Source organism: Artibeus jamaicensis, unplaced genomic scaffold (genome assembly GCF_021234435.1).
Source record: "Artibeus jamaicensis isolate MK-2021 breed Jamaican fruit bat unplaced genomic scaffold, CSHL_Jam_final scaffold_36, whole genome shotgun sequence".
Classification (NCBI taxonomy): Eukaryota; Metazoa; Chordata; class Mammalia; order Chiroptera; family Phyllostomidae; genus Artibeus; species Artibeus jamaicensis.
The window spans coordinates 566,757-591,291 of NW_026522041.1; the positions used below are offsets into that span (position 1 = coordinate 566,757).

General features: G+C 43.1%; 1 protein-coding gene across 1 annotated transcript; it reads right to left on the minus strand.

Annotated features, from left to right (window-relative positions):
- Positions 1-2,188: 2,188 nt before the first annotated feature.
- Positions 2,189-15,540, minus strand: CXCL17 (C-X-C motif chemokine ligand 17). Its single transcript, XM_053657150.1, has 4 exons — positions 15,425-15,540; positions 7,630-7,710; positions 6,913-7,014; positions 2,189-3,285 (listed from the first exon to the last, which is right to left on the minus strand). Exons 1-4 carry the CDS (start codon positions 15,501-15,503, stop codon positions 3,188-3,190), a joined length of 360 nt encoding a protein of 119 aa, XP_053513125.1. The 5' UTR covers positions 15,504-15,540; the 3' UTR covers positions 2,189-3,187.
- Positions 15,541-24,535: the final 8,995 nt, after the last annotated feature.

Sequence of the window (24,535 nt, forward strand, 5' to 3'; positions counted from 1 at the left end):
AGCCTAGAGAAGGGGGATGGGAGCTAGAGCCCACACCCCAGGGCACTGCTGCCTGCTTCGGAAGAGGGGAGGAAGGGACGGCTGGAGGCCCTTTCACCCTCCGCTCCTGCCACCCCCAGCCCTCCCTTCCTCTAGCTCCTGTTTTGCTTGGGGACTGTGGCGGACTCCACGGACCCTCTCGTAGCGCACAACCCGTAAGGCCTTCAGAGGCCTGGCTGGACTGGGACTTCCCTGAGGGGACAGCCTGGGGAGGGCAGCAAGTGTCCTGCCGCAGAGGGCTGACCCGGAGAGCCTCAAGGATTGTGAAGGCACAGATTTTGGCCTAGTCGGGGTGGAATCTCCTCACGGATAAGGGGCCACGTTCAGCCTTGTGTTTCCCGTCAGACACCGTAGTGTCCTGCCCCAGAGCTATGCCCAGTGGGTTTGGGGAGGGATGGATGAATAATAAATGGCAGGGAGGCGGGTTCCTCGGTGTTCTGGCCCCTGGTCAGAGTCCTTTCCCACTTTGATTTACCCCAAATCCTTCGAAGGGAGGCAGCTTGGTGCCTGTGATGAAGTCAGACCTTGGCTTTGGATTCTGGACTGGCCACTCCCTACTGACCCCTCCTATCAGATCCTTTCGATATCAAGGCCTCGGCTTCCTCATCTATCAAATAGGGCTCATTTGAAAATGATAGATCCTCATTTAGCAGGACTGCTGAGGGATCACCTAAGCTAACCTGACATACTTGTGCCTCTCAGTACTTAATAACTGTCCCTGGGAGACTCCTGTGCCTTCAGGCTCCACTTACCTGTGTCCCAGGAGTCTCTGGTTTTTCCTTGGGTTGATGTCCCAGCACTTCCTGACATCACTTCATAACCAGGTTTCCCCCCGAAGTCCAGCTTCATTCCCTGGGTCACTGTTCCAGCCTTCATGGCTGGGGAATTGGTCTTATATGGATACCCCAGATCTGATTCTGAGTCAACATCTGTGGCCCACTTGAGAAATGTCTTCCAGTTTGAGCCTGGTTGCTGTAGGGATAGTTTGTGAAGCTTTGATAGAAACCCGCACTGAATCGAAGATTGCTGCTGGGATTTGGCCGTAGCTGTTTCTTGAGCTGTAGCATCTGACTGTCCTGGTTTCTCTTGGGACAAAGATTCGGTTTGGGCCAGAGGTGTTGATCCAGTTTCTTGCTGAGCTAAAGGTGGCTCTACTGGGCCAGGTGCTGGCTGGGCTACATGTCCCTCTCCCAATTCTGACTGCTGTTCAGTTGTAGATTCTTTTTCTGGCCCAGTTCCCTGCTGTGAGGCAGCTTCCTGTTGAGTGAAGGACACCCTGCGGATGGGAGGCGATTGCTGTGCTGCAGGCTCCTGTGGGGCAAGAAGTTCCTGCTGTAAAGCAGATTTTTGCTGGGCTCTAGTTTCCTGCTGGGATTGAGCTTCATATTGGGCAGGGGGCTCCTGCTGAGTGAGTGGTCTTTGCTGGGAAGCAGGCTCCTGTTGGGTATTGGGTCCTTGCTGGGTCTTAGATGCTGGCTGTGCTGTGAGTGTCTTTTCTGGGCCAGGCTCTGGCTGGGTGATAGGTGTCTGGGGTGGCTCAGGTTCCCAGTCAGGCCCAGTTACTGACTTAGAATCTGGCTCCACTGTTGTTATTTCCCTCGTGGGAGATGTGGATCTCCCAGGCTTCATCCTTCTGGCCTCCCACCCAGGCCTTTTGTGTCACAGATGCCTCATTGATTCCTCATGATGACACCTTCTTTTGGGTTCCGCTCCTTTAGCCTGGCATTCCTGGTCTTTTTAAGGCAGTCGACAAGTGGGTTGACCGCTGGTAGCCCCCACTCCTGTGCCAAGTGAGGCTCTTCTGTGCCTCCAGCTGTTCGAGGATGGATTAGGAACAGGAGGAGGCCGTGTGCCCAGCACTCTTCTGCCAGAGGGGAGGGGCTTGTCCTCTTGTGTCATAAATAGGGCCCCACCCAACTCACCACTCAGTTAAATTTTTTTTTTTCTCATAAGGCAACATCCCAACCTAGTCCTCTGGGATGACAGAAGCCAGATTCTGTGTTCCCCTGCCCCATCCCCTTCTGATGTTTGAGGGAAGGGTCAGAGGGGAAGGCTGTCTCTATACTGTTATAATAATAATCTTTTCCTCTTTACTCATTTTTCAAATGGTTGCCAGTTTAATTACCTTATATTATTGCTTTATAATTTCACTTCCATTTTGTTACAGTTCAAAGCCCTTTTCAATGGCATTTGAGATTTTCCATGTCATCTCTCTAACCCTGGACCTATGGCTCTGCATATAGCGTGTCTTCTGTACTAGTTTGGAAACACAGAGTACGATGACCCTTGATGATGATAACAATAATGAATCCCAAAGGTGTTCTACATGCTAGGAAATGACTAGTTTTTTTAACCTATATTATTTTGAACAAGACCGCGTCTAATTCATTACCTGCTTTAGTTTCCCCATTTGGCTCTTACCTCAGAAAGGGTTTGTTGAAAGAGTAAAAGAATAAAAAGTTGGGCAGGAGAGAGTAAGAGGGAGAGATGGTGCGAAGAAGTATGTGTATATGTAGAATCTGGGTTGAGTTTGGAGTGAACAGGATAGAGTGGGTCATCTGGCTTGAGTGTGAGTTGCCAGACCCTGTTCAAAAGAAGTTATTTTGACCTGTCATATTTAATAATATTTACTGGCTTTTTATTTATTTATTTTTAGAGAGAGGGGAAGTGAAGGGGAGGAGAAAAAGTGGGAGAGAAACATCAATGTGCGGTTGTCTCATATGTTCTCCACCGGGGACCTGGCCTGCAACCTAGGTATGTGCCCTGCCTGGGAATCGAACCAGTGACCCCTTGCTTTACAGGCCTATGCTCAATCCACTGCAACCAGATACTGGCTTCTTTTTGCTACTTGCCTGGATGTATTTCAGGTCAGGTGGAACAAGCTAGGAAGCTGGAGTTTCCTGGTTTCATTCAGGTAATTAAGCTTAAATGAAGCCTGGGGAATGAGGGCATAGGAGAAGACTGACAAGGGAAAGCACTAGAGGGAGCAATCATCAAAATAATCTTGGAAAACTTGCTTTTTGAGATTACTGGAATGATTTAGGAAGCGGGGACAGGGAGAAGGAGCTTGAGGTGGGAGAACATTCTCTAGGTGTGCTCACTCCTTCTTGACCGAGAATGTTTCACTGGGAGAGGGGGCTCTTAGCTCCTATAGAGGCAGAGCAAAGCTTGCTAGCTGACAACGTTTGATAAATTCCTGGCAGGCTCTGACATGCTTGTTCGACTTCCGGTGGTGCCTTCGGTGTCCTATGGTGACAATAAAGGGGAAAGACTAGTGTTAAACATTTTTTAATTTAATTTTTGTGAGAACTTTTAAAGTTATGAATGTAAGATTTGTCCAGTGGAAAAACTTAAAATTAAAAAATATATCCAATAAAAAATATAAAAGGACAAACCCCTCAAACTTCATTCTTCATTCCCCAGAACAAACTACTATTAACAGTTTACTATATAGTCTTCCATATCTTTTTGTATATAAACTATTAAGTTTACTTTAATAATTAAAATTATACTATGTATGGATTGTCTTGCTCTGCACCTTTAACAAATCTTTTATTATTGCAAAATATTATATACATTTATAGAAACCCATAAAAACTTCTGTGTTAAGTTCAATAAACAGTTATAGAGCAGATGCTCATGAACATACTACTCAGGCCTAGAAATAGAATATAGTCAGCAACTCCCTCCTTTTCTGATCACTATCCTCCCTCAGTCCCTGACTTTTATAGTAAGCATTTACTTTTTTCTTTATTGTTTTACCACTTATCTATTCCTAAATAATTTCGTTTAATTTTGTGAATTTTTTTTTACATTTTTTATCCTTACCCAAGGACATTTTTTTCCATTGTTTTTTATTCAGAGAAGAAGGGACAGAGAAAGGGAGGGAGAGAGAAACATTGATGCGAGAGAGAAAAATCAATTGGCTGCCCTGAAGGTGCCCAAACTGGGGAATCTTATGTGCCTGGACCTGAACTGGGGGTTGAACCTGAAGCCCAGGTATGTGCCCTGACTGGGAATCAAACTCATAGCCTTTCAGTTACTGGATGACACTACGACCAACTGAGCCACACTGGCTAGGGCTAATTTTGCCTATTTTAAAACTTTATATGAAGTCATACTGTAGTTATTTTCTTGTGTCTTGGTTATTTTTACCAATGTTATGTTTGTAAGATTAATTGGTTATGAATGAATTGGTATGTTTATTGTTTATTGTTATGTGTTTGTTTATTCTCACTGATCTATAATATTTGAACATACCCCTATTTATTGGTTAATTTTCGGTTTGGGGGTAGTTATAAGCAGTGCTGCTATGAAATTCTTGTACATGTCTCCTGGTGTGTATCAGCCTGCATTTCTTATGAGTACTTAACCATTTAGCTTGGTGACAGAGCTTAAACTTTAGTTTAAGCCAGCACTCTTTCAAAATGATTTGCCAATTTATACTTCCATTAGCAGGATATGAGTTTCTTTGTTCCCTACTCTTTGCCAACACTTGATATCATCAGACTTTAAATTATTTGTCATTATGGTGGCTTATAGTGATATCTGTTTGGTTTTAGCTCCCATTTTCCCAATTAATGGTATGTAAGTGCCATTTCACATGTCTATTACCTATTTGGATTTCCTTGTCTCCAAATGGCTGATTTGAGTCTTTTGCCTATTTGTTGTGTTGCCTGCCTTCCTTTGATTGATCTGTAGGAATTCTTTTTTTTTAAAGATCTTTTTGTTTTCTTTTTTTCAAATTCTCATTTGAGGATTTATTAATTGATTTTAAAGAGGGAAGAAGGGAGAGGGAGGGAGAAGGGGAGAGAGAAAGAGAGAGAGAGAGAGAGAGATATCATTTGCCTCCCAAATGCACCCTGACTGGGGATTGAACCTGCAACCTAGGTATGTGCCTTGACTGGAAATTGGACCTGCAGTCTTTTGGTGTATGGAACGATGCTCCAACCAACTGAGCCACCTGGCAAGGGCAAGAATTCTTTATATATTCTAAATATTAATCCTTGGTTATATATACCATCTCCTACTTTTAGTCATTTGGTTCTTTTGAGGACCAAAATTTCTTACTTTTAATGAAATCGGGTTTATTAATCTTTTCATTTATGGCTTACACTTTTTGTATCTTATTTAAGGAATCTTTTCCTATTCCAAAGTCATACATATATTCTCCTGTATTCCCTTATAAATTTGTCTCTCAGATTTAGATCTTTAATCACTTGAAATTTATTTTCATGAAGAGTGTGAAGTAGGAGATCTCTGCATCTTTTTTCACTTAACATATTGTCATATGGTGGATATCTTTCTGACCAGCACATAATGATCTAACTCATTATTTTTGACAACTGCAGTTTCCCAACTTGCTTTTGATGAACATTAAAAAAAATTCTCACCCAAGGATGTTTTTTCATTGCTCTGAGAGAGAGAGAGAGAGAGAGAGAGAGAAGTGGGGAGAGAGAGAAAGAGAGAAGCATCAATGTAAGAGAGAAACATTGGTTGGTTGCCTTCCTGTGACCCTTCAGTCTATGGGACATGCTTTTACTAATTGGCCACGCTAGCCAGGACTGGTAAACATTTTTAATTACTATTTATTTGTTAATACAAATACTGCTATAATTTATATTCTTATACACATATATCTTTGAGTATCCATGCAAGTATTCTATAGTGGAGATACCATGAAGTGAGATTACAGGGTTAACAGGTATACACATTTACATTTTTGATAAGTAGTATCATGTATTTTACTTCCATCAACAGTGATAAGTATCCTGATTTATCCCATTTTTATTAATTAATTTTGGAGAGATAGAGAAACATCAGTTTGTTGTTCAACTTATTTATGTATTCATTGGTTGCTCCTTCTATGTGCCCTGACTTGGGATCGAACCTGCAACCTTGGTGTATCAAGATGATGCTCTAACCAACTGAGTTACCTGGCCAGGGCCTGATTTATCCCATTCTTGATAATATGATAATATCAATCAGCTTAACATTTAGCAATTTACTTTAAATATTTATGTATGTATGTATGTATGTATGTATGTATTTATAGAGAGAAGGAAAAGGGCTGAGAAGAAAGAGAGGGAGAGAAACATTGAAATGCTAGAGAAACATCAATTGGTTGCCTCTCACACAGCCCCAAACAAGGACTAGGTCTGCAATCCAGGCATGTGCCCTGACCCAGAATCTAACTGGCAGCTTTTTGCTTTGTGGGACGATGTCCAGCCCATGGAGCCACGCCAGTCAGGGCTTAATTTTATGACATTTAAAAGCTGCTAGACTAGGCCCGACCTGGGGTAGCTCAGTCACTTAGAGCCTTGTCCCGATATGCCAAGCTTGCAGTTCCATCCCTGGTCAAGGCACATACAAGAATCAACCAAGTAATGCATAAATGAGAGTAACAACAAATCAATGTTTTTTTTTCTCTCTTCCTTGCTCTGTAAAAATCAATCAGTCAATTGAGGAAACCTACTACACTATGGAAGAATTAAATTCTGTTTGTAAGGCGGACAAATGGTAATGGAAAAAAATACAATAAGTTGCATCTGATCCTCAAAAAAGAAAAAGTTCTTTTTGACATTGACATGTGTCATTTTCAGAGGTCAATGTCCAGGTCCCCAACAGCCCCATCCACAACAGAGTTCTAAAGTCTAATACTTTGGTGAAACTGTTCTAGTTCTAGGAGAATTGTATCTTGTTTTTCTTCCTCTTCCTGTTTCCCCACAAGTCGACATGAGTAGAAAGGACTCAGATGTTTATCTTGGTCTTCATTTTACCTCTATCGTCTCCCCTCAACTGCTGCTTCCTCCCTAGTTGATCCCACTGAGTGACTTCCTGCAAAAGAAGGAAGGTCACACTTTTGAAACTTACTGGTTTTCTTCACATTGCCCTTGAAATGATCACAGGGACACTGCTTCTTTGGCAGCCTGGGCACTGCCATGAGTTTTCTTGTAGTAGCTCTCAGGAACCAGTCTGAAATAACAGGGTTATTGCTTAGATGGGAGGGTTAACATGTCTGAGAGTTGGATGTAGGATCTTTGCTTTTTTATACTGCAATAGGATGGCGAAAAGGGTCAACATAGAATAGTGGACATATCCAGTTATATCTATATATTTCTGAGCAGTTTCTCCTGACCTGTATTGGCAAGAATTTGGTGGCAGGTGTGGAGAGGGCAGCGGATATCATTAGGGAGACCAGAAAATGAGAAATAAGACCTAGATATATGTCATCCTTTTAGTAGCTGCTTTATCTGGGGCAAGCCATTTTGCCTGTCTGATTTAGTCTTTTTTTGTGAATAAAATAAGGTTGAGAGTAAGATCCAGGAAGCTTTTGGAAGGCAACCCTGGCTTCTTAGGGAAAAAGTAAGAGGGAAGAGGCAGGAAGAGATTTAGCCAGCTCTTTCCTGGAGGAGTCCAGCCCTCCAAGGAGACTCAGGAAGAAAGCTGGTGTTGGTGGTGCATGTGCTGAACTGGTGGAGAGGGAATGGGTGAGTCAGCTCAGATAACTTCTGCACTGGTCTCAGGGACTCAAGGGAGAGAGGTGGGGTATGGCTGGTGCCTCGATGTTGTTGATACTGAGTTACTGACCTTTGCACTCACATTCTTGGCCTCCGTCCTGGATCCACCTCCTAGAAGCCTGGCGTTGGTCCCTCTGGCCTCTGGCGACCCCTGTTGGAAGGAAACAGGTCACTTCTAGGCACTGGAAGGGGAAGCGGCCAACAGAAATGGTCTCCAGTTTAGCATAATTTTCCATTTCTCTACCTTTTTTATTCGGGGATCTAGGAGTATTTTACCTCAAGTACTCATTTATATATTTTTAAAGATTTATTTATTTATAGAGAGAGGGAAAAGGAGAGAAACACCAATGTGTGGCCTCCTCTCATGTGCCCCCACGCTGGGGACCTGGCCTGCAACCCAGGCATGTGCCCTGACTGGGAATTGAACCTGTGACCCCCTGGTTCAGAGGCTAGTGCTCCATCCACTGAACCACACCAGCCAGGGAAAGAGAAGAGTATCTTAAATGGATAAGGAATTGAGGTTGAAAATCCAGCCTAGAGAAAAGCTTAGATTGAGGTAGGTGGAGAAAGACTGGCTTCTGGATGGAAGAGAGGACAGAAAATGGGGCTTAATAAAGACCCCCCCCCGGCCAACACACACATTAAAATCATCATAACTTGAGGACTGAGGGGAAGGATCATAATATGCATAAACCCATCTTCACTGACCTCCAAGTTTGCTGTGTTTGAATCCCTAATCCCAGTTCAATTCTAGAAGGATGATATTTCCCTTTGTCCCCCCTGGAACAAAAGCCATTCCTTTTTTGACCTCTATGCCTTATCACCCGAAGCTGTCTTATTCCCATTTTGTGATACCTAAGATATTTTTGTGACAATCAAGGATGATGGTTTATATATAGATTTGAGGTTCTGGAACTAAAACTAGGCCCAGATGATGCATTCTCTGTATGGTAGTTTCTGATATTCCTGTCAGAATTAATTATGCCCTCCATGAATCCCCATCATATTTGAATGCAGCCCCACTGTTACACAATTATAGTTTGTTGTTTGAAATCTGTTGTGGACTGAATCGTGTCCCCCCCCCCCAAAACACATGTTAAGATCCTAACCCTCAGTACCTTAGAATGACTGTTTAGAGATAAAGCCATTCAAGGGATGACTGAGTTAAACTGAAGCTGTTATGATTGGCCTTAATCCCGTCTGAATGGAGTCCTTGTAGAGGAAGAGATCTGAATACACAAAGAAACACCAGGGATGTATGTGCACAGAGAAATGACCAGGAAGAGGTCCATCTGCAAGCCTAGGAGACAGGCCTCAGAAGAAACCAAACTTGTCAACACATTGATCTTGGACTTCTAGCTTCTAGAACTGTGAGAAAGTAAATTTCTGTTGGTTAAGCCACCCAGTCTGTGATGTTTTGGTAATGGTAGCCTGAGCACACTAAAAATCTTTTTCCCTTGTAGCCTCTGAACCAGAAGTCATTTGGCTGCATGGTTCCTGACACGTGTTGGGTGCTTGGTAAATATTTGTCCAGTAGGTGGACAGACAGGTTGTACGAAGAGGGCCTTATAGAGAGCGTCTGGTACAGGGCAGGTCTGCTGTTTCCCAGGCCCGTGTCCTTTCTCCCACACAGATGGAGGGTGTTGCCTCATTTCCTCAAGTTCCAGTTTCTAAATGTTTTCATGTGCTGTTTTGAGTGCTGTTAAAATAATTTAAACAGGCAGAGCCCCTGCCCTCCAAACTTTTAAAATATTTTATTCTCGCCTGACCTCTCCTAGTTCCAGGGAAAAGCCCCAGAATATTAGAACCAGAAGAATTGGAAAGTACAAATGAAGAAATCTTTATTATTACCAGCTGTTAGTATTTTGGCATGTTTCTGCATGTGATTTTCTTTATCTAGTGATAACCATGGTATGTGAACAAATTTCTTTTTGTGTACTTTGTAAATATGTGGCAGTGTCCTCTTCATTTTTAATGATGGCATAACACTCCCAACAAGTATGTTGCCCCAACTTATTTAACTGTTCTCCCAGAGCTGAATATTTGGATTGCTTTATTATTTTGTATTGATAAATTTCTTCGTGCTTGTAACTGTTTTCCAAATTTTGTATTATTGCCTTGGGCAAAATTTCCTAAAATGGAATTTTTGGGTAAAAGTTAGGAACAGTTCTATGTTTCTTGATGTTGTTACGAAATCGCTTTTAAAATGGTTGCACTCCTGGCTAGTGTAGCTCAGGGGATTTGGCTGCGAACCAAAGGGTCACCAATTCCATTCCCAGCCAGGGCACATGCCTGAGTTGTGGGCCAGGTCCCCAGTTGGGGGCATGTGAGAGGCAACCACAGATTGATATTTCTCTCCCTCTCTTTCTCCTTCCCTTTCCCTCCCTCTAAAAATAAAAATCTTAATTTTTTTTAGAGAGATAAATCTTTATCTCTCTAAAAATTTTTTAAAAAAGTGTTTGCACTAATTAACTAAATCACTATCTCTTATTTTTCAGATGAGGAAACTGAGGCCCAGAGAGAGCAAGTGAAGAGGCAAAGTTCATAAAGATAATAGAGACATGTCTGGAACTAAAATTCAGGTTCAGGAGTTGTACTTTCTGCAGCTCTACGTGACTCTAATATTTCGGTGTGACTGAAGCTGTATTCATAGGCCACTATTATAAGTTTTGCTATTGCTTGTCTCTCCTCTACTATTGTTTACTTCTTATTTTTTCTTTAAATTTAAGTTACTTAAAATAGCCTTATCCTATGCAGTATTATTTGTGAGATTATGGGTTTGATTACATGCTTAGATTTTTTTCCTAACATGCAGTAAAATGGACATATAACTATTAAAGTAAAAGCTACTTCATGTTCCACCTAAAATTAGTTTTGGAAAATACTGACACAGTGGAATAAGTACGGACTTTATATCCAGATGGAACTGGGATTAACTGCTTGTTCTGCCTCTTAACTATGTGGTCTTAGATAAGTCACTTAGCTTCTTTAACTGTTGGCTCTCTGATCTGTAAAGTGAGTATAGGAGTCTCTACCTTACGGATTTGTTAGCATTAAATGAGATATGGTGGGTGCCCAGTGTCCAAGCAGGTGTTCAGTACATGATAGTTTTTACTGTAGTTATAATGGCTGACTTCTAGTTATTTTCCAAAGAGAGTGTCTATGCTGGAATGTTAGGGTTGTTGGATTTTGCTGACTTGTATGTGTAAAAAAGTTACTTTCACTTGTTAGAATTTGTGGTAGTTCTGTCATTATTTCAGTTTCCCAATTCCACCACATATTAACTTTATGATTTTGGACAAGTTACTTAACTTTTCTGTGCCTCATTTACCTAATATGTAGAATGGGACTAGTAGTGCCTATGTGTTTGTATCCATACATCTATTTCCTAGCTTTGTCCACTAGAGGGCCTGGAAGAACTAGCACCCAGAACCAAACGGCAATAACTACCTAATATTATTCTCCCATAAAAGAAACCAGGGCTCCTCCAAGAAATGGCTGATTCCCAACCTGGGGCAGGGAAGAACAAAATAAGTCTGAAACATCTTGTGGTGTCAGAACTGCTAAAAAAAAATGTTCAAAAGACATAGAAACTAGCCCTGGCTGGTGTGGCTCAGGGGATTGAGCACCAGCCTGTGAAGCAAAGGGTTGCTGGTTTGATTCCGAGTCACAGCACATGCCTGGGTTGTGGGCCAGGTTGTGCCCAGGTCCTGCGTGCCACTAGGGGGCATACGAGAGGCAACCACACACTGATGTTTCACTCCTTCTCTTTCTCCCTCCCTTCCCTTCTTTCATAAAAAAAAAAAGACATAGAAACTAACTTATAGGAGCTCTCAATGGACAATTTTGTGACAATATGAAGAACATAATAAAGTAAGATAGTAATGGGTTATAATCCATAAATATTTGTGAGTCTGTACTTATATTAGTAATTGAATAAATGGGAGAGAAGGAACAGTTCTTTCTTTTATTTTTTAAAGACTTTATTTTTAGAGAGAGGGGAAGGGAGGGAGAAAGAGAGAGAAACATCAGTGTGTACATCAATTGGTTGCCTCTTACACGGCCCCTACTGGGGACCTGGCCCGCAACTCAGGCATGTGCCTTGACTGGGAATTGAACATGTAACCTTTCTGTTTGCAGGCTGGCGCTCAACCCACTGAGCCACACCAGCCAGGGCAGAACAGTTTTTCCTTATAGTAGAATTTTAATTAATAAACAGAAGGAATGATGGAAATAGAAAACCACTATTTGACGAATGCCATAGAAATACCTATTGTAGATAGGAATTATCAATGGATTTTAAAAATTAATGAGAAAAAAATTAATGGGTAAAAGTATGATGAGAAGAAACAGGCTATTTGCAGTCTCACAGTACCCCTTCACAAGATACTTATGAATTACAATGGGAAAAATATAAACTTTACAGTAGAGAAATCTGGCAGACACCACCTTAATGAAGTGTTCAAAGTTAACAGCAGTCATGAGGGATAGCATATCATGGGCCTTCTTGATGTGGTGTACTGAGAAGGCAGGCATCACTTTTATGGTGTTCTTGCCAAAAATTCAAAATCTGAACTTAATTATGAGGAAACATCAAACAAACCCAAATTAAGGGAAGTTCTACAAAGTACCTGACTGGTAGTCTTCAAAAGTGTTAAGGTCAAGAAAGACAAGGAAAGCCGAGAAAATACTCTAGGTCAGAGGAGACCAAGGAGACACAATAACTTTATTCAAATAGTGTATGATTCTAGAGTGGATACTGGACTAGGAAAAGGACAGTAATGTTATGAGTAGAAAAATTTGAATATTCGTACATTAGTTAATAGTATTGTGTCATCATAGTATGGTTATGTAAGGTGTTATCTATGAAAAAAAAACTGGATGAAGGACATACCCGAATTCTGATTATAATTTTTTAAAACTTAAAAAAAATTCTCACTTGAGGATATATTTTTTACTAATTTGAGAGAGAGAGAGAAACATCAATCCGTTGTTTCCCATAAGAGCCCTGACTGGGAATCAAACCTGCAACCTTTTGGTGTATGGGATGATGCTCCAGCCAACTGAGCCACCTGGCCAGGGCGGAATTCTGATTATTTTTACATTTTTGAAAGTCTGAAAAGTGAAAAGTTAAAGATTAAAAAAAGTACATTAGGTTTTTGTGAGGGCACAATGAGATAATGTGTGTGAAGTGCTCAGAACAGTGCCTGCCACACAGGACTGCTTAACACATGTCAACTACTATTATAAGTACTTTTATAATTCATAAATAGTATTATGAGCAATGAGTAGACTATTATTATCAGTAATTTATTTCCTAAATTCTGTATATTCTCACTTATCTTTTCCTGTGAAAAGCATATTGTTTAGATATGTGGTTATTTTAAGGTAAATTAAGAAGTTTTACTTTGAGAATATTTTGCAGTGATGGTAGGGCATCATTTCCTCTAGCCAGACTTAACCTGATGTTGCAATACTATGCGTGGCTGGGAAACAAGCCTTGAACCTGGCCTCCAGCCACCTGATGTGGTTGGGCATAGCGTTACCTGGTGGTGTGGTGAGCTTTCCTGATTCATAGCCCTTGTGGCTTAGGAGCCACTTTAGAACTTTTACCCAGTCCATTTCTTCACCTCTTACTAAGTACACACTACAGGTCACTTAATCTTCACAAAATATGCGTTTTCTAACTGGCATTTTATTCATTTAAATACAATAAAACCGAAGTTCAAAAGAGTGAAGGAACTTGCCCGGGGTTGCGAAGTAAGTGGGAAAGTCATTATTTGGATGTAGATTCCCTGGCTTCAAGGCTGAAAGTCCAGGTAAGTCTAAGTGGGAGTAGATTTGAGGACTGTTTGAATGGAGCACTGGTTGGCTCTCAACTGGGGCATGGTTTCCCCCTTCAGGGGCCATTTGGCAACATCTGGAGATATTTTTGGCTACCTTAAGGGGTGGGGGAGGCTGCTACTGGCATCTAGTTGGGAGAGGCCACAGGGATGCTGCTAAACATCATACAATGCACAGAATAACCCTCTACAACAGAGAATCATCCAGCCCCAAATGTTAACAGAGCTGCTATCAAACCTCAGTGTAGAGTCATCAAGCACAATTGAGGATTTATTCTCTCACTTAGCAAATATTTACTGAGTACTGTGCTGGATATTGTGAGGGTTATGGAAACAATACACCAGACTGTGCAGACTGTGCCATCAAAGAGGTTGCAGTCTAGAAGGGTGGAGGTGGGGGTAGGAGAGGCAGACCCACACCCTCAGTGTAAGGTGGACTCTGATGAGTGCAAAAGAGAGAGTCCATTAGGGATAAGCATGGGGGTGGAGCTTACTTCTAGTCATGGGAGGAATCATGGGAGGCATGGAGAGGAGGTGCTTTTGGAGTTGAGTGTATGAGCAAAGCTGAGCTGGTAGGAAAACATAAGACCTTTTCCCACCTAGTTTAGGTGGAGCACAGAGCGTTTGCTAATGAGTGGAGGGGAGTGGACTGGAAAGGCAGGTTGTGGCTAGAGCTTTGACTCTAGGCTGAGGACTCTAGCTTTGGCGTTTGTCCTAGTGATGGAAAATCCTTCTTTTCCAGAATGGTGGGCTTGGCCGTGGGGCCCAGCAGTCTCCAGAAAGCTCTTTTACAAAGGAGAAGTTCGAAATTGGGGTGCACTAGGGTGCACTCTTGATTTGAGCACTGAGTTCGTGATGACTATCTAATAAAGCTATTTTACCTCAAAGCAGCCATTGGGGAGATGGTTCTCTCAAGCAGAAACATACATGGGGATGAACTCTCTTCTGCATATTTGTTCTGCTAAGGGCTCGGCCACTGGAGCTGATTCAAAAACCCTGACCAAGGGTCTGCTTCCCAAAAGGTGAACTGTTGAAACAGGGCTTAGTATGGCCAATGCTTCAAATGTGGATACTATCTGGTGGTATGATTTTTCTAGTTTGTTACTTTGCTATTAGATAGCATTAAAATTGTTGGTGAGATGTCTGGTACACTTTAAAGAATATGAACAGCCCTGGCTGGGTGGCTTAGTTGGTTGGAGTGTTGTTGCACAGGCCAAAAGGTTGCGAGTTCAGTCCCTGGTGTGGGCGTGTACGAGAGGCAACCAATCGATGTCTCTTGCTCACATCGATGTTTCTTTCTCTCTCTCTCTCCCTTCCTTTCTCTTTCTTTCAGATCAATAAACATATCCTCAGGTGAGGATTAAAAGAAAATATAAACAAGGACTTCCTTATTTTCTGCAAATGTACAGTTGCTCTCAACACTTTCACAGCACTGCCCCCAAGACTGGCCATGGGGAAATGCTTTACTCTTCTGGAAAAGGGACTGGGGGAGAAGTAAGGGAGCAAGGAAGCCCATTTTTTTCATTGCCAGCTACTGTGTCAGAAAGTTTCCCCCTAAATTTTCATATACGCTGTTTCATTTGACTCTCACAATGCTCTTTAGATGCTGGTACAGTTTCTTTCCTTTTGTAAATGAGGAAATGAGTGAGATAGGTTAACTTATTCAAAATACCTCTAGTGAAAGGAGCTTCATTTTAATGTATGTTTTTTTGAGCCACATTTTCTTTTCAGCTTTGCCATATTCTCCCTCTACCTCCAAATCTCGTTTCCCCCTTTTATAGAAAATTAATCTGCCCCGGTTGGTGTGGTTCAGTGGATTGAACGCCGGCCTATGAACTGAAAGGTCACCAGTTCTATTCCTAGTCAGAGCATGTACCTGGGTTGTGGGCCAGGTCCCCAGTAGGGGGCATGTGAGAGGTAACCACACATTGGTGTTCCTCTCCCTCTCTTTCTCCCTCCCTTCCCCTCCCTTTAAAATTAAATAAATAAAATCTTAAAAAATAGGAAATTAATCTTATTTACCTGGACTTGGGTTGCTAGAGACGATGGACATCAGCATTAGCAGCAGCAATAGAAGGACAGAAGAGATCAGAACTTTCATCGTGACTGTTGGTGCTGCTGTAAGTCACTTGAAGAGAGTGTGGAAGGTCCCCAGTTGGAGGCTCCGGACTTCTTCGGATGGCTCAGGCCACTGTATATGGCTTGCTGCACCTTAATCCCAGGTCAGTATTTCCCTTAGAAGGTAAGAGGAATTAAGTGACGCTGGTCTCATTAGGTAACAGGTTGCACCATATGCTTTACGAGAATCTGGGAGGTAAAACTGGCCAAACAAAGACATGAAGCATTCTTAAGAACATAAGAAGTAACTGATAACTTGGCAGCAATATTTGTTTCCTCCCCTTCTCTTTCCCGCCTCCTTCCCCCACAGTGTGGTATTTCTTTCCCAAGCCTTTTTGCTCTTTTGAATTTCCTTATACCTTTCAGTGATTCTTGTAGCTTAATATCTGGTAAGAAAGTGAGTACAGTGGAATCTTGGTTCCTGAACTTAATTTGTTCTGGAAGGCTATTTGAGAAGCATTTTGTTTTGAAAAATGAATCATTTTTTCCAATTAGAAATAATGTAAGTTGAACTAATCCATTCTGGACCCCCAAATGATTCCCTGTTTTAAGCTTTCTTTTAAAAAAATATTATTTTTAGAGAGAGGGGAAAGGAGGAAGAGAGAAGGACAGAAACATCAACTTGTGGTTGCTTCTCAAGTGCCCCCTACTGGGCACCTGGCCTGCAACCCAGGCACATGCCCTGGCTCGTTGATCCACAGGCCTATGCTCAATCCACTGAGCTATACCAGTCAGGGCTGTTTGAAGCTTCCTTATATACATACTCGTCTGATGTGCTGTTATAAATAAACCCTTTGAAAATGGAAAGGACAAGAAACATAAATGAAATTTAACAAAAAGGAAATGAAATGGACAGTGAAAAATGAAAACAAGGGACAGAGGGATGTTGTTCGGAAAGGGCGTCCCCTCCATACAAACGTCAGGTAGCTGTTCCTCTGGGGTTCTTTCTCTGTGTCTTTGTTCTATTAGAGCTTGTTTATTGCTCCATTTGCTACTTCTTTGTCAGGGTGCTACTTTTCAATAAAATTTTTCATTTCTCCCTATTTCCCAAGCATTTCCTCGAATATCCTCCCTTCCCTCCTCCTCCTCCTCTGAAGAGAGCCCCTCAGCTGCTGTCTACTGCTCCTCCCTGCACACCTGGGAGTTCTTCGGTGCTCAGCTCAGTGCTGGGGGCCTCCACATTATCATCATCCACCTCCAAGGCCATGGACGTGCCCGGAGACACACTGTCCTCCACCACAGACACAGGTTCATCCTCAAAGCCCTCAAAGTCTCTTACAGCAACTGACTCAGGCCACATTTTCTTCCAGGCTGATTACATGGTCCTGGAAGATACTTCCCACCATGCCTTGTCTGTGTGTCTCAAGCAAGTGAGGAGATTGAAATGTTCCTTCCAGAACTCCCTGAGGGTTAAATTCATTTCAGAGGTCACCTCAAAACACCTCTGAAATAGTGCCTTTGTGTAGAATTTCTTTTTTTTTAAAGATTTTATTTATTTATCTTTAGAGGGAAAGGGAAGAAGAGAGGGAGAGAAACATCAATGTGTGGTTGCCTTTCATGCATCCCCTGCTGGGAATTGGCCTGCAGGGAACCGGCCTGCAACCCAGGAATGTGCCCTGACCGGGAATCGAACCGCGATTGTCTGGTTTGCAGGCCCGTGCTCAATCCACTGAGCTAACCAGTGTGTAGAATTTCTTAAAATTCAAAATGGCCTGCTGGTCCATGGGTCGGCTGAGAGGAGCTGTGTTAGCTGGCAGGGCCTGACAGCGATGAGGCTGTACTCCTGCGCCAACAGGGCCTCCGAGCCTGGAGGGTGGGCGGGAGGGAGCGCAGCCCATTGCAAGAAGTGCCCTGAGCGGTAATTGTTTTCCTGGGGGGATTTCTTCACACTTGGGGCAAACACTTCATGAATGCACTCAATAAAAAATTGCCTGGTTACCCAAGCTTTGCTATTAGCCCTCCACATCCCATTGAAGTTGTTTTTTGTAACATCGCTTTTCTTGCAAACTCATGGGTTTTCATAATGGTGGACGAGTAGAGGCCTCAATTTAAAGTCCCCACTCAGGTTCCCTCACAACAGCAACGCCAGCCTGTCCTTCACCAGCTTGTGTCCTGGCAGTGACTTCTCCTCCGGTGTGATGTAGGTCCTCCTCTGCATTTTCTTCTTGAAGAGGCCCGTCTCATCGCAAATGAACACTTGTTGGGGGAAAAGATCCCTTGGCTTCTATGTATTCTTGAAAGTCTGTAATGAAATTATCAGCAGCTGCTTGTTAGAACCACTGGCAGCCTTTCCATGCTTCACTACCCTCTGAATGCCGCTTAAATTCATTGAACCAGCACATACTGGTGTTAAATGAATCCCCTTCAGCACTCGGTCCCGGGCTGTCTTTCAGGAGGTCAGCATGCAGCATCTTCGCTGTTTCACATATCATTGCCTCCGAAATGCTATTACCGGCCAATTGCTTTTTGTTTATCCAAATCAGCAGCAATTTTCCTACGTCTTCAGCTGCCCGTGATTGCTGTTTCGTGAGCACTTTCACACCCTTAGTAACCTCAGCACTGTTGATGGCCTCTGTATGTTTTAAAATTGTGCTGATCAATTTAGCCATGCCATACTCGGTAGCCAGATCAGACAGGCAAACATTTCTATCTTACTTTGCAATTATTTCTTTTTAAAGCTCTATTATTGTTCTAGCAACTTTCCTTTTACTTTGCTGCTATTACTAAGCATCTTAGTGATATTTAGTAATAATAAGCAGGAACAAAAGCAAAAAAAAAAGCCATGAAAATATTCACAGCCTAATTTCCTGAGATGTTAACAGTGTGAGGCTTAGTGGTAAACTGACTCATACTTGCTCATCCTCTCCTTTGTCTCCTGAGAGACTCATGACTGATCGATCATACAGGTATCAGCATGAAAGGGCAGTTGGGCCCAGAACCGAAATTTTGTCTGAAAACCAAGATGTTTTTTTCTGTGAACAACTTGGTTGAGAACCAAATTATTGAGGTGGGAGACGTTTGAGAAGCAAGGTCTGGCTGTACCTAGGGTTGGCTGAAGAGGGGATGGCATGGTCTGTTTCCCCTCCCTGTGTCCCCTTTCCACCCTTGGCTCAACGTCAGCAATAGTGGCAGTGTGCTTAGGAACTTGCCCTGGCCTCACTCAGTCTACAGTCTCCTCCAGTCCACACACGGTGGGAGGCAGAGGCTATTCTCTCTTGCCAGAGGCACCAAGCGGTGGGTCAGACCAGGCCTCCTCGTTGTTCTTCAGGAAGGCAGCTTAGTTCCTCCAGCCTAAAAGAGAGGGAACTGGGTTGGTGGAAAACCCCTAGGACTTCAGGCCCAAGAGGGTTTGAGGAACAGGAAGCGCAGGAGGCAGGTGTTTGCACAGGCCACTGGGGCCCTCGGCTGCAAACCTTGTTTGAAAATAGCCTAAAGCAAAGGAAGACTGTACTCCTACCTAGAGTAAACATTAAGGAGTACAGAACATTAGCACTTACCTTTAGTCATTCCAGAGACTTTGGGAAATGTGCTCAAAGAAAAGGGAGAGGCCAGGCTTGCATGCTGGGCGATGCTGATGGGTGGCCAGGGGAGAGTGAACGAGGAAGGATCCAGCAGGAAGGAGAAAAGGCGGTGTGCCTTGGCTTTACCTAAGAGGAGGGAAGAGGCAAAGCATGAGTCAAGCACTCTTTGAGGTTTTGTTTGATCATTCCTACCCTCTCAATTTTCAGATTATTCGTGCCTGTTGACACGTTGGGGAGTCAATTGTAGTCTTTGCTAGTAAAAAGTTTATAAATCATCTGCCGGGGGGCCAGGCACTGTGCTAGGCCTTGGAGATGGTCCTCTGGTTGAAGGCTTGTGCTTGGTCTGATATAAACCACTGTTGTGGTTTCTCTCTGGAAAATTCTAACAATGGTCTCTGTCCTTAGGGGGCTCAAGTCTAACCAGAGAGAGGACATACACTTCATAAAACTTAGAGATAGAAATGGAACCAAATTTTAGAAGTGGCAGGAGTTCACGGTGGCCTGAGAGTAGCTCAGGGGACTCTGGGTCAGGAGGAGCATAGGCTGGGTCTCACGGGGCGGGTGGGACTTGGGTTGGTGGAGGGCACACAGGAGGGCAGCGCAGAGGAGCATGGAGCTAATTGGAGGTCAGGGGCTGTTTGTTATTTGCTTTTGTGTTCCTGAACTGATGTAGGGCCTGGCACTCTGGGAGTATTCTATAAATGTTTGTTGAATTGAGTGATATTTTTGTAATACTTTAACTTGGCCCGATAACATTGGAAGGCATGTGAAAGTGCAGTTCCTTACCAGAAAGAAAACTCTTCTGATGGATGGCTGTACACACATGTGGAAACTGATGGGGGCGTTCTTTACTTTCCCTCTGAGCTGTCTGTCAGCCCTCTGCCAGGCTGCTGCAGGACCAGGGAGCTCCTCCTCAGCTTTCCTCCCTGTCCCGTCAGTCTGTCTACTCTGCTTGCCCTGTGTCCTGGCTCCTGGTCAGTTCACTCTGATTTTCCCCTCCATGGACTGGGGTGGGAGGTGGGGCCCTCTGTACCACAGAAAGGGGCTTTGGATCCATGAAGTCCATTGACATTGACAAGCAAAAAAAATTCTGAGATGTTCTGCATTAAATTTACAGCAGCCAGAGAGTAAGAGAAAAGAAACATGACAGCTTGTTAATAGCTGTGAACCAACTCTGACAGAAGACTGCTCACATTCCTGTAAGTCTGTTGGAATTTGGGATTGATTTCCAGGTGGCTATTTCCAAGATTATCCAAAAGAGAGCGTAGCCAGGCACCAGAGAGCCCCTGGAGCCTCTGTTTATTTGCATGTGAATCGTTCAACCTGCTGCCCACAGCCAGTCCCCAGGAGAGGACACTTCTTCCTTGTGGGCTCTGCTGAGTCTGTCCCAGAACTAGTCCATCCCCTTTGTTCTATAGCCAATGTAAATCCTTACAGCTTTCAAGGCTTAGATCTTTCTTCTTCCTACTGGGTGTATCAAAGTGCTTGCAAAACTCAGGGATGGATGTGCCCACTACCTGCTGGTGTTTAGATTCCTCGCCTCAAGACCAGTCTCTTCTTCCTCCTCTTTTGCTAGCAGTGGCAAACCCTTTCTTTAAAAGACTTTCAGCCATGAAATTTAAAAGGTATTTTTTTTGGCTTAACAATTTAAAACACCCCTAGGACAAACAGACTATTCTTTTATTAATACTGATAGCTATAGAAGCATATCTTGAAAACATTATTTGTGTCAACACAGTCTGATTTCCAAAGGAACGAGGGAAGGGGAAAGTGGGGAGAAAATACCATTCTGCCACTGTTACTTGGTCCTCCCACCCCCAGGACAGTGTACTTAGTAGCCATTAAAGATATTTGTTGATTGAGTCCTTGATTCATGCTGCTCTAATAGCAGTGATTTATTCACGCATCCATTCAGTGAACATTTGAGAGCTCAAGTTTCTAGGTGTCGGCTGCCAAGATGAAGCAGCCCAGTATGGTCTCTGGAGAGCTCTGACAGGGCACACAGACCCATGGAGCGCTAATCCAACAGCCATTTCACAGAAATGGAGGCTGAAGTGCAGGGAACGAAATAGAAGCCACAGGACTCGTTTCCTGGCTTGCTAGAATTTCTGCTGGTACGCAGCTGGCTGGCTGTTGCACACCCAGGTGTGGAGAGCTCTAATGGGAGAGAGGACATTCAGAAGGAGGCGGCAGCCCGAAAACACCTTGGATGAACCAGAAGGGAATGTCCAATCCAACCGTGATTGTGAAAAGCACCATGTGGGACGTCTGCATTCTTTTTTCCCCTCTGAGCTTGAAATTAGGAAAACTGAGCTCAGAAAACCAAAAGTGGGCATTTTCACAGGCAGGTTTATCAGACAGGCCAAAAGAAAGTCTGTGCTTACCTCTATCAGGGTGTTTTTCACTGAATTATCATGGTCTGGCTTTTAACTGGGTTCCCTCCATACCCTAGAGCTTGGTTTGAAACCTTGGTTTCCCACTAATATCACATTTTATTAGGTATTATAAAAACTGCCCTTTGAAAGGTGACATATCTCCAGGATGCACGCTGACCTCTCTCTGACATTACTTCCAGGCATTGTGGGTAGTTGTGATCCTCTCTCAAATCTGTGACTTGGGCTCTGCCCACTCTGCCAACCTTCCCCACCTCGCCTTCACTGGTAAGAGCACAGAGTAAGTGCATTGACTAATTATGGCCACAAGGTGGCAGCACTGCCCCACTGGCATTTTCTAAGAGCACCTCGGGTGTGGGCAAGTCTGAGAGTGGTGGTTAGGACTAGGAAAATGGCATAAATGAAGTGAACAGGTAAATTTTTTTCACCTTTACTCCCCCTTGTGAAGTGACAGAGTTAATCTGAGCCTGAGACTATTGCATTTTAGAGTGAGAAGACACTTTAGAGAAGTTTCTCAAACTTGAATGTGCTTACGATCACCCGAGGAACTTGTTTAAATACAGATCCATTCTTTCAGTGGGGCCTGAGATTTTGCTTTCTTATAATGTGCCACACTGACACTCTCTGCTGGTTGGTGGACCACACTTTGAGTAGCAGAGCTTTAGAGGTCATTTAGAGATTAATTCTCACTTCACCTGACTTATGAATGAAGAGAAACTGACGTCTAGGAGAATGTGACCTGCTTAACATAGTCATGACTTTGGTGTGTAACTTTCTGCATTTAAACCCCAACTTCTGATGCAGTCCAGCTCTGACTCCACTACATTGTATGGCCTCCCTTACTCTCCTTAGTGGCACCTCTTTAGCTTAGGAACCCAGAACTCCCAAATTTTCCATCATCCCCTTTGGTCTTTGCTCAAGGTGTCCCTTTGGTTACTCAGAATCTTCAGTAGCTCTTCTATAACCGCAAGATTGAGTTCAAATGTCTCTGACGAGTTTTCATGGGTGTACAACAGATGGTCCCACTTTAGTAAACTTACCTAACTTTCCAGTTTTTTAACCCTGTCTTTCTTCTGTAACTATCCTCATGCCTTCCTGTTCTCTAAGCATACTGTGTTTGGGCCTCTCTCTGTGGTAATGGTACTGGTATGGATTCTGGAGTTAGGCGCACCTACTTTCTAATCTCAGGTCCACAACTGACCTTGGCAGGTTACTTCACCTTCTTAGGATCAGCATATTCTTCTGAAATAGCGCCATACGGTGGTGGGGAGGAATAAATAGCATATGCTAGCCCACTCTCATTCCTGAAATCACCTTCAAAATTAGCGTCTGCAATGGTGCCTGGCACGTGGTTCCCTGTGCTTGTGTTTCTCCTTGTCTCTGTTTCCCTGAGACTTGACCTTCCAAAGGCCTAACCTGAATCATGTAACCTTTCCCCGCCATTCCTGACCTAGTTGGATCCACCCTTATATAAATTACTTTATTGATGTATTGGTGTTTAAGTATGTGCCAGTCCACTCAGTGAGACTAGTTAGGCTTGAGGGAGAATTGGCTGTGTAATAATTATGGCTGTGTAAGAATTTACTTTATTTTTTTAATTTTTAAAAGAATATATTTATTTATTTTTTAGAGAGAGGGGAAGGGAAGGAGAAAGAGAGGGAGAGAAACATCAATATGTGGTTGCCTCTCATGTGTCCCCTACTAGGAACTTGGCTTGCAACTCAGGCATGTGCCCTGACTGGGAAATAAACCAGCGAACCTTTGGTTTGCAGGCTGACACTCAATCCACTGAGCCCCATCAGCCAGGGCTCCGTTTTTAATTTTTTTTTAATTTATTTTTTTATTGGTTATGCCATTACAGTTGCTCTATTCCCCCCTTCATTCCCCTCCACCCTACCCCCGTCCCCACCATTACCCCCCCCTTTAGTTTATGAACATGTGTCTCAAGTTCTTTAGATTCTGTATTTCCCATACTATTCTTGCCCCCCCATCAATTTTCTATCTACTGTCTATGCTACTTATTTTCTGTACCTTCTCCCTCCTTCTCCTCCTCCCATTCTCCTGTTGCTAACCGTCCTTGAGATCTTCATTTCTGTTTCCACTCCTGATCTAGCTGTCCTTTTAGTTTGCTTTTGTTTTAGGTGTGGTTGTTAATATCTGTGAGTTTGCTGTCTTTTCACTGTTCATCTTTTTTTAACTTCTTTTTCTTAGATAAGTCCCTTTAACATTTCATATAATAAGGGCTTGGTGATGATGAACTCCTTGAATTTGATCTTATCTGAGAAGCACTTTATCTGTCCTTCCATTCTAAATGAAAGTTTTGCTGGATAGAGCAATCTTGGTCGTATGTCTTTGAGTTTCATGACTTGGAATATCTCTTTCCGGCCCCTTCTTGCCTGTAAGGTCTCTTTGGAGAAATCAGCTGACAGTCTGATAGGAACTCCTTTGTAGGTGACTGTCCCCTTATCTCTTGCTGCTTCTAGGATTGTCTCCTTGATTTTAATCTTGGGTAATGTAATTATGATGTGCCTTGGTGTGTTTCTTCTTGGGTCCAACTTCTTTGGGACTCTCTGAGCTTCCTGGATTTCCTGGAAGTCTATTTCCTTTGCCAGATTGGGGAAGTTCTCTTTTATTATTTGTTCAAATAAGCTTTCCACTCGTGGCTGTTCCTCTTCCCCTTCTGGTACCCCTCTATAATTCGGATGTTGGAGTGTTTAAAGATGCCCTGAAGGTTCCTAAGACTCTCCTCATTTATTTGAATTCTTGCTTCTTGACTCTTTTGTTTGGCCATTATTTGCTTTCTTCTGGTCCACTCCATTGATTTGAGTCCCAGTTTCCTTTTCATTGCTATTGGTTTCCTGTGCAATTCCATTCATCTCAATTAGTTTCACCTTTCTATGTTTGTCTAATTTGTGGCTATAATCAACCAGTTCTGTGAGGATCCTGATCACCAGTGTTTTGAACTGTGCATCTGAAAGTTTGGCTATTTCTTCATCGCTTAGATTTATAGGCTCTGGGGCTTTGAGCTCTTCTTGAGCCATTTTTGGTCTGTTCGCTCCCGTTAAGTGTGAGGAGCGGAGCCTTGGACTCCCAGGTCGCTG